Source organism: Salvelinus alpinus, chromosome 28 (assembly GCF_045679555.1).
Source record: "Salvelinus alpinus chromosome 28, SLU_Salpinus.1, whole genome shotgun sequence".
In the NCBI taxonomy this organism is placed as follows: domain Eukaryota; kingdom Metazoa; phylum Chordata; class Actinopteri; order Salmoniformes; family Salmonidae; genus Salvelinus; species Salvelinus alpinus.
The window spans coordinates 45,844,780-45,854,557 of NC_092113.1; the positions used below are offsets into that span (position 1 = coordinate 45,844,780).

At 52.9% G+C, this 9,778-nt stretch overlaps 1 protein-coding gene across 1 annotated transcript in view; it reads left to right on the forward strand.

Annotated features, from left to right (window-relative positions):
• Positions 1–9,778, forward strand: part of LOC139557935 (leucine-rich repeat-containing G-protein coupled receptor 6) — a 99,524-nt gene that overhangs the window by 30,039 nt on the left and 59,707 nt on the right. The window contains exon 2 of the mRNA XM_071373291.1: positions 1,306–1,377. Coding sequence (XP_071229392.1) covers positions 1,306–1,377 — 72 coding nt within the window. The remainder of the gene's footprint in view (positions 1–1,305; positions 1,378–9,778) is intronic.

A 9,778-nucleotide genomic window follows, 5' to 3' on the forward strand; every position in this document is an offset into this window, starting at 1 on the left:
TACACAGCACCATTCTGTCATGTTATTTATACACAGCACCATTCTGTCATGTTATTTATACACAGCACCAGTCTGTCCTGTTATTTATATAGAGCACCATTCTGTCATGTTATTTATACACAGCACCATTCTGTCATGTTATTTATACACAGCACCATTCTGTCATGTTATTTATACACAGCACCAGTCTGTCCTGTTATTTATATAGAGCACCAGTCTGTCATGTTATTTATATAGAGCACCATTCTGTCATGTTATTTATATAGAGCACCATTCTGTCCTGTTATTTATATACAGCACCATTCTGTCCTGTTATTTATATAGAGCACCAGTCTGTCCTGTTATTTATACACAGCACCATTCTGTCCTGTTATTTATACACAGCACCATTCTGTCCTGTTATTTATACACAGCACCATTCTGTCCTGTTATTTATATAGAGCACCAGTCTGTCCTGTTATTTATACACAGCACCATTCTGTCATGTTATTTATATACAGCACCATTCTGTCATGTTATTTATACAGAGCACCAGTCTGTCCTGTTATTTATACACAGCACCAGTCTGTCCTGTTATTTATACACAGCACCATTCTGTCCTGTTATTTATATAGAGCACCATTCTGTCCTGTTATTTATATAGAGCACCATTCTGTCATGTTATTTATATACAGCACCAGTCTGTCATGTTATTTATACACAGCACCATTCTGTCCTGTTATTTATATAGAGCACCATTCTGTCCTGTTATTTATACACAGCACCATTCTGTCATGTTATTTATATAGAGCACCAGCCTGTCCTGTTATTTATATACAGCACCAGTCTGTCCTGTTATTTATACACAACACCAGTCTGTCCTGTTATTTATATAGAGCACCATTCTGTCATGTTATTTATACAGAGCACCAGTCTGTCCTGTTATTTATATACAGGTTTGTCTGTGACAACCGGTCTCTATAGCCAGACTGTCCTCTCTCTGCAGCCAGGTTGGTCTGTGATGACCGGTCTCTATAGCCAGGCTTTGCTCACTGAGTCTGTACCTAGTCAATGTTTTCCTCAGTTTTCTATCAGTCACAGTGGTCAGATAGTCTGCCACCATGTACTGTCTGTTTTAGAGACAAATAGCATTGAAGTTTACTTTTGATTTTCTCTTTTTCCCTCTCTCCCTCCCTCTCTCGATCCCTCTCTCTAACCCTCCCTCTCTCTCTCCTTCCCTCCCTCTCTCCCTCCCTCCCTCCATCTCTCTGTCCCTCTGTCAATTAATTTTTTATAAACATCTGTTAAATGACCTCTCTCTCTCAGGGATCTTAGCATGAACAGCATCAGTGAGCTGCAACCCAGAGTCTTCCACAGCCTGCATCTGCTGACAGAGCTGTGAGTACCACACACACACACACACACACACACACACACACACACACACACACACACACACACACACACACACACACACACACACACACACACACACACACACACACACACACACACACACACACACACACACACACACACACACAGAACTGTGAGAACCACACACATACACACACACACACACACACACACACACAGAACTGAGTATCACACACACACACTTTGAGCTTTGAGAACCACACACACATAGAGAACTTTGTTATGTCATGTCAGAAAGTAGAGCAGCTATGGAGTGTCTTATGTCATGTCAGTAATTAGAGGAGCTATAGAGTGTGTTATGTCATGCCATTAGGTAGAACCGTTATAGAGAGTGTTAAGTCGTGTCAGTAAGTAGAGCATCTATAGAGAGTGTTATGTCATGTCATGTCAGTAAGTAGAGCAGCTATAGAGAGTGTTATGTCATGTCATGTCAGTAAGCAGAGCAGCTATAGAGTGTTATGTTGTGACATTAAGTAGAGCAGCTATAGTGTGTTATGTCATGTCATTAAGTAGAGCATCTATAGAGAGTGTTATGTCATGTCAGTAAGTAGAGCAGCTATAGAGTGTTATGTCATGTCCCAGTCGTATGTCCCAGCCGTATATCAACAGCTTCCCTCTCTCTCTCCCTACAGCTCCCTCTCTCTGTCCCTACAGCTCCCTCTCTCTGTCCCTACAGCCCCCTCTCTCTCTCCCTACAGCTCCCTCTCTCTGTACCTACAGCTCCCTCTCTCTGTCCCTACAGCCCCCTCTCTCTCTCCCTACAGCTCCCTCTCTCTGTCCCTACAGCCCCCTCTCTCTCTCCCTACAGCTCCCTCTCTCTCTCCCTACAGCTCCCTCTCTCTGTCCCTACAGCTCCCTCTCTCTGTCCCTACAGCCCCCTCTCTCTCTCCCTACAGCTCCCTCTCTCTCTCCCTACAGCCCCCTCTCTCTCTCCCTACAGCCCCCTCTCTCTGTCCCTACAGCTCCCTCTCTCTGTCCCTACAGCCCCCTCTCTCTGTCCCTACAGCTCCCTCTCTCTCCCTACAGCTCCCTCTCTCTGTCCCTACAGCTCCCTCTCTCTGTCCCTACAGCTCCCTCTCTCTGTCCCTACAGCCCCCTCTCTGTCTCTACAGCCCCCTCTCTCAGTCTCTACAGCTCCCTCTCTCTCTCCCTAAAGCTCCCTCTCTCTGTCCCTACAGCTCCCTCTCTCTCCCTACAGCTCCCTCTCTCTCCCTACAGCTCCCTCTCTCTGTCCCTACAGCTCCCTCTCTCTCCCTACAGCTCCCTCTCTCTCTCCCTACAGCTCCCTCTCTGTCCCTACAGCTCCCTCTCTCTGTCCCTACAGCTCCCTCTCTCTCTCCCTACAGCTCCCCTCTCTGTCCCTACAGCTCCCTCTCTCTGTCCCTACAGCTCCCTCTCTCTGTCCCTACAGCTCCCTCTCTCTGTCCCTACAGCCCCCTCTCTCAGTCTCTACAGCTCCCTCTCTCTGTCCCTACAGCCCCCTCTCTCAGTCCCTACAGCTCCCTCTCTCTGTCCCTACAGCTCCCTCTCTCTGTCCCTACAGCTCCCTCTCTCTCCCTACAGCTCCCTCTCTCTCTCCCTACAGCTCCCTCTCTGTCCCTACAGCTCCCTCTCTCTGTCCCTACAGATCCCTCTCTCTCTCCCTACAGCTCCCTCTCTGTCCCTACAGCTCCCTCTCTCTGTCCCTACAGCTCCCTCTCTCTGTCCCTACAGCTCCCTCTCTCTGTCCCTACAGCCCCCTCTCTCAGTCTCTACAGCTCCCTATCTCTGTCCCTACAGCCCCCTCTCTCAGTCCCTACAGCTCACTCTCTCTGTCCCTACAGCTCCCTCTCTCTGTCCCTACAGCTCCCTCTCTCTGTCCCTACAGCCCCCTCTCTCTGTCCCTACAGCTCCCTCTCTCTCCCTACAGCTCCCTCTCTCTGTCCCTACAGCTCCCTCTCTCTGTCCCTACAGCTCCCTCTCTCTGTCCCTACAGCCCCCTCTCTCTGTCTCTACAGCCCCCTCTCTCTGTCCCTACAGCTCCCTCTCTCTGTCCCTACAGCTCCCTCTCTCTGTCCCTACAGCTCCCTCTCTCTGTCCCTACAGCTCCCTCTCTCTGTCCCTACAGCTCCCTCTCTCTCTCCCTACAGCTCCCTCTCTCTCTCCCTACAGCTCCCTCTCTGTCCCTACAGCTCCCTCTCTCTGTCCCTACAGATCCCTCTCTCTCTCCCTACAGCTCCCTCTCTGTCCCTACAGCTCCCTCTCTCTGTCCCTACAGCTCCCTCTCTCTGTCCCTACAGCTCCCTCTCTCTGTCCCTACAGCCCCCTCTCTCAGTCTCTACAGCTCCCTCTCTCTGTCCCTACAGCCCCCTCTCTCAGTCCCTACAGCTCCCTCTCTCTGTCCCTACAGCTCCCTCTCTCTGTCCCTACAGCTCCCTCTCTCTCCCTACAGCTCCCTCTCTCTCTCCCTACAGCTCCCTCTCTGTCCCTACAGCTCCCTCTCTCTGTCCCTACAGATCCCTCTCTCTCTCCCTACAGCTCCCTCTCTGTCCCTACAGCTCCCTCTCTCTGTCCCTACAGCTCCCTCTCTCTGTCCCTACAGCTCCCTCTCTCTGTCCCTACAGCCCCCTCTCTCAGTCTCTACAGCTCCCTATCTCTGTCCCTACAGCCCCCTCTCTCAGTCCCTACAGCTCACTCTCTCTGTCCCTACAGCTCCCTCTCTCTGTCCCTACAGCCCCCTCTCTCTGTCCCTACAGCTCCCTCTCTCTGTCCCTACAGCTCCCTCTCTCTGTCCCTACAGCCCCCTCTCTGTCTCTACAGCCCCCTCTCTCAGTCTCTACAGCTCCCTCTCTCTCTCCCTAAAGCTCCCTCTCTCTGTCCCTACAGCTCCCTCTCTCTCCCTACAGCTCCCTCTCTCTGTCCCTACAGCTCCCTCCCTCTCCCTACAGCTCCCTCTCTCTCTCCCTACAGCTCCCTCTCTGTCCCTACAGCTCCCTCTCTCTGTCCCTACAGATCCCTCTCTCTCTCCCTACAGCTCCCTCTCTGTCCCTACAGCTCCCTCTCTCTGTCCCTACAGCTCCCTCTCTCTGTCCCTACAGCTCCCTCTCTCTGTCCCTACAGCCCCCTCTCTCAGTCTCTACAGCTCCCTCTCTCTGTCCCTACAGCCCCCTCTCTCAGTCCCTACAGCTCCCTCTCTCTGTCCCTACAGCTCCCTCTCTCTGTCCCTACAGCCCCCTCTCTCTGTCCCTACAGCTCCCTCTCTCTGTCCCTACAGCCCCCTCTCTCAGTCTCTACAGCTCCCTCTCTCTGTCCCTACAGCCCCCTCTCTCAGTCCCTACAGCTCCCTCTCTCTGTCCCTACAGCTCCCTCTCTCTGTCCCTACAGCCCCCTCTCTCTGTCCCTACAGCCCCCTCTCTCTGTCCCTACAGCTCCCTCTCTCTGTCCCTACAGCCCCCTCTCTCAGTCCCTACAGCTCCCTCTCTCTGTCCCTACAGCTCCCTCTCTCTCCCTACAGCTCCCTCTCTCTGTCCCTACAGCTCTCTCTCTCTGTCCCTACAGCTCCCTCTCTCTGTCCCTACAGCCCCCTCTCTCTGTCCCTACAGCTCCCTCTCTCTGTCCCTACAGCTCCCTCTCTCTGTCCCTACAGCCCCCTCTCTCTGTCCCTACAGCCCCCTCTCTCAGTCCCTACAGCTCCCTCTCTCTGTCCCTACAGCTCCCTCTCTCTCCCTACAGCTCCCTCTCTCTGTCCCTACAGCTCCCTCTCTCTGTCCCTACAGCCCCCTTTCTCTGTCCCTACAGCCCCCTTTCTCTGTCCCTACAGCTCCCTCTCTCTGTCCCTACAGCCCCCTCTCTCAGTCCCTACATCCCCCTCTCTCTGTCCCTACAGCTCCCTCTCTCTGTCCCTACAGCCCCCTTTCTCAGTCCCTACAGCTCCCTCTCTCTGTCCCTACAGCCCCCTCTCTCAATCCCTACAGCTCCCTCTCTCTGTCCCTACAGCTCCCTCTCTCTGTCCCTACAGCCCCCTCTCTCTGTCCCTACAGCCCCCTCTCTCAGTCCCTACAGCTCCCTCTCTCTGTCCCTACAGCTCCCTCTCTCTGTCCCTACAGCTCCCTCTCTCTGTCCCTACAGCTCCCTCTCTCAGTCCCTACAGCCCCCTCTCTCAGTCCTTACAGCTCCCTCTCTCTGTCCCTACAGCTCCCTCTCTGTCCCTACAGCTCCCTCTCTCAGTCCCTACAGCTCCCTCTCTCTGTCCCTACAGCTCCCTTTCTCTGTCCCTACAGCCCCCTCTCTCTGTCCCTACAGCTCCCTCTCTCTGTCCCTACAGCTCCCTCTCTCTCCCTACAGCTCCCTCTCTCTGTCCCTACAGCTCTCTCTCTCTGTCCCTACAGCTCCCTCTCTCTGTCCCTACAGCCCCCTCTCTCTGTCCCTACAGCCCCCTCTCTCTGTCCCTACAGCTCCCTCTCTCTGTCCCTACAGCTCCCTCTCTCTGTCCCTACAGCCCCCTCTCTCTGTCCCTACAGCCCCCTCTCTCAGTCCCTACAGCTCCCTCTCTCTGTCCCTACAGCTCCCTCTCTCTCCCTACAGCTCCCTCTCTCTGTCCCTACAGCTCCCTCTCTCTGTCCCTACAGCCCCCTTTCTCTGTCCCTACAGCTCCCTCTCTCTGTCCCTACAGCCCCCTCTCTCAGTCCCTACAGCCCCCTCTCTCTGTCCCTACAGCTCCCTCTCTCTGTCCCTACAGCCCCCTTTCTCAGTCCCTACAGCTCCCTCTCTCTGTCCCTACAGCCCCCTCTCTCAATCCCTACAGCTCCCTCTCTCTGTCCCTACAGCTCCCTCTCTCTGTCCCTACAGCCCCCTCTCTCTGTCCCTACAGCCCCCTCTCTCAGTCCCTACAGCTCCCTCTCTCTGTCCCTACAGCTCCCTCTCTCTGTCCCTACAGCTCCCTCTCTCTGTCCCTACAGCTCCCTCTCTCTGTCCCTACAGCCCCCTCTCTCAGTCCCTACAGCTCCCTCTCTCTGTCCCTACAGCCCCCTCTCTCAGTCCCTACAGCTCCCTCTCTCTGTCCCTACAGCCCCCTCTCTCTGTCCTTACAGCTCCCTTTCTCTGTCCCTACAGCTCCCTCTCTCTGTCCCTACAGCCCCCTCTCTCAGTCCCTACAGCTCCCTCTCTCTGTCCCTACAGCCCCCTCTCTCAGTCCCTACAGCTCCCTCTCTCTGTCCCTACAGCCCCCTCTCTCAGTCCCTACAGCTCCCTCTCTCTGTCCCTACAGCCCCCTCTCTCTGTCCTTACAGCTCCCTCTCTCTGTCCCTACAGCCCCCTCTCTCAGTCCCTACAGCTCCCTCTCTCTGTCCCTACAGCTCCCTCTCTCAGTCCCTACAGCTCCATCTCTCAGTCCCTACAGCTCCCTCTCTCTGTCCCTACAGCCCCCTCTCTCTGTCCCTACAGCTCCCTTTCTCTGTCCCTACAGCTCTCTCTCTCTCTCTCTCTCTCTCTCTCTCTCTCTCTCTCTCTCTCTCTCTCTCTCTCTCTCTCTCTCTCTCTCTCTCTCTCTCTCTCTCTCTCTCTCTCTCTCTCTCTCTCTCTCTCTCTCTCTCTCTCTTTCCATTGATCTGTAATCCCTGTCATTACCTACTTTGATCGCTGCTTCTCTTCTACCCTCACCATCACGCACCTCTCAATCAAACAAATCAATTACCCCTTATACCGCTCCGACACAGAGTTTACAAGTCTACTCCGCGCCAACCATATCAAAGTCACTGTGGCTTGAAACGCCTGGGATCTGTGTTTAACTCCCTTTTATATCAGTCTCCTGTCTGTGCGTCTCTCTGTTACCTCCTGCTTTAACCTGTAGACTTCATCCCGCTGGTTGTCATTATCTATAATCACCACTTTCATTTAATCATCTACGCTTGGAGATTGTTACAATAGAGGAACTGTAGCTACCATTCCTTTGATTCCTATCACTGTGATGCGTGTTTCTGCTGAATTATAAACATCCCAGAAAGCCTGAAAGTTGGCCCTCACAAAACAAACTGTATTTGATCAGCTGTTGAGACTTAAAAGTAGGAACAAGCGTAACATTAAATAGATAAGGAAGATGTGATGTCTAGCTCTGACCCATCTCCTTAATCTCTGTCAGATGGTCTCTCTGGATCTTGTGCAACTCTTCTCCCTCTCTACCTCCTTCTCTCTCTCTCTCTCTTTCTCTCTCTCTCTCTCTCTCTCTCTCTCTCTCTCTCTCTCTCTCTCTCTCTCCCTCTCTACCTCTCTCTCTCTCTCTCTCTCTCTCTCTCTCTCTCCCTCTACCTCTCCCTCTCTACCTCTCCCTCTCTACCTCTCCCTCTCCCTCTCTACCTCTCCCTCTCCCTCTCTACCTTTCCCTCTCCCTCTCCCTCTCTACCTCTCCCTCTCCCTCTCTACCTATCCCTCTCTACCTCTCCCTCTCAAACTCTCTCTCACTCTCTGTGTGATCGAGGCCTGCATCAGACACATCCAGATACTATCAGACTGACACATTACAGCCCAGCTGAGGACAGAAATGGTTCAGTGATGAGATTGTCTGGTGATAATGTAGAGAAGGACGTTGGACACAGAGAGATGAGGCTGAGCAGAAGGGTTACAATGAGGCTCCAGTGTGGATATAAAAATCTTACCCTTCCATCTCATCCTCTCTCTTTATTTCACTAGACCTATTAGACCTGTACGTTGGAGGGTACAGAGACCTATACGTTGGAGGGTACAGAGACCTATACGTTGGAGGGTACAGAGACCTATACGTTGGAGGGTACAGAGACCTATACATTGGAGGGTACAGAGACCTATACCTATACGTTGGAGGGTACAGAGACCTATACGTTGGAGGGTACAGAGACCTATACGTTGGAGGGTACAGAGACCTATACGTTGGAGGGTACAGAGACCTATACGTTGGAGGGTACAGAGACCTATACGTTGGAGGGTACAGAGACCTATACGTTGGAGGGTACAGAGACCTATACGTTGGAGGGTACAGAGACCTATACGTTGGAGGGTACAGAGACCTATACGTTGGAGGGTACAGAGACCTATACGTTGGAGGGTACAGAGACCTATACGTTACACATTTTGCCATTTGTTTAGCTGTACTTTAGTCCAGTGTTTCAGCCCTGTAGTTTTACAGTAGAATGACAGGTTTAGCTGTGGAGTGTGAGATTTGGCAATGGTTCACCACACAAAGACATGTTGACATGAATATCAGATGTCAGAGGTGTGTGTGTGTGTCTCTTTGTCTGTGTGTGTGTGTGTGTGTGTGTGTGTGTGTGTGTGTGTGTGTGTGTGTGTGTGTGTGTGTGTGTGTGTGTGTGTGTGTGTCTGTGTGTGTGTGTGTGTGTGTGTGTGTGTGTGTGTGTGTGTGTGTGTGTGTGTGTGTGTGTGTGTGTGTGTGTGTGTGTGTGTGTGTGTGTGTGTCTGTGTCTGTCTGTGTGTGTCTGTGTCTGTGTCTGTCTGTGTGTGGGTTGGGATCCTACACTGACCACGGTGAAAGGAATAGATTCTAGATTAACCCTGAGGCCCCTGAGGAGGGTCCGTGACATACTATTAACAAATTATGTATCTGTTTATCTCTCCTCCCGTTCTCTCTCCCCCGTTCTCTCTCCTCCCGTTCTCTCTCCCCCGTTCTCTCTCCTCCCGTTCTCTCTCCTCCCGTTCTCTCTCCTCCCGTTCTCTCTCCTCCCGTTCTCTCTCCTCCCGTTCTCTCTCCCCCGTTCTCTCTCCTCCCGTTCTCTCTCCTCCCGTTCTCTCTCCTCCCGTTCTCTCTCCTCCCGTTCTCTCTCCTCCCGTTCTCTTCTCTCTCCTCCCGTTATCTCTCCTCCCGTTCTCTCTCCTCCCGTTCTCTCTCCTCCCGTTCTCTCTCCTCCCGTTCTCTCTCCCCCGTTCTCTCTCCTCCCGTTATCTCTCCTCCCGTTCTTTCTCCTCCCGTTCTCTCTCCCCCGTTCTCTCTCCTCCCGTTATCTCTCCTCCCGTTCTCTCTCCTCCCGTTATCTCTCCCCCGTTCTCTCTCCTCCCGTTCTCTCTCCTCCCGTTATCTCTCCTCCCGTTATCTCTCCCCCGTTCTCTCTCCTCCCGTTCTCTCTCCTCCCGTTATCTCTCCCCCGTTCTCTCTCCTCCCGTTCTCTCTCCTCCCGTTCTCTCTCCCCCGTTCTCTCTCCTCCCGTTATCTCTCCTCCCGTTCTCTCTCCTCCCGTTCTCTCTCCTCCCGTTCTCTCTCCTCCCGTTATCTCTCCCCCGTTGTCTCTCCTCCCGTTCTCTCTCCTCCCGTTCTCTCTCCTCCCGTTCTCTCTCCTCCCGATATCTCTCCCCCGTTCTCTCTCCTCCCGTTATCTCTCCCCCGTTCTCTCTCCTCCCGTTA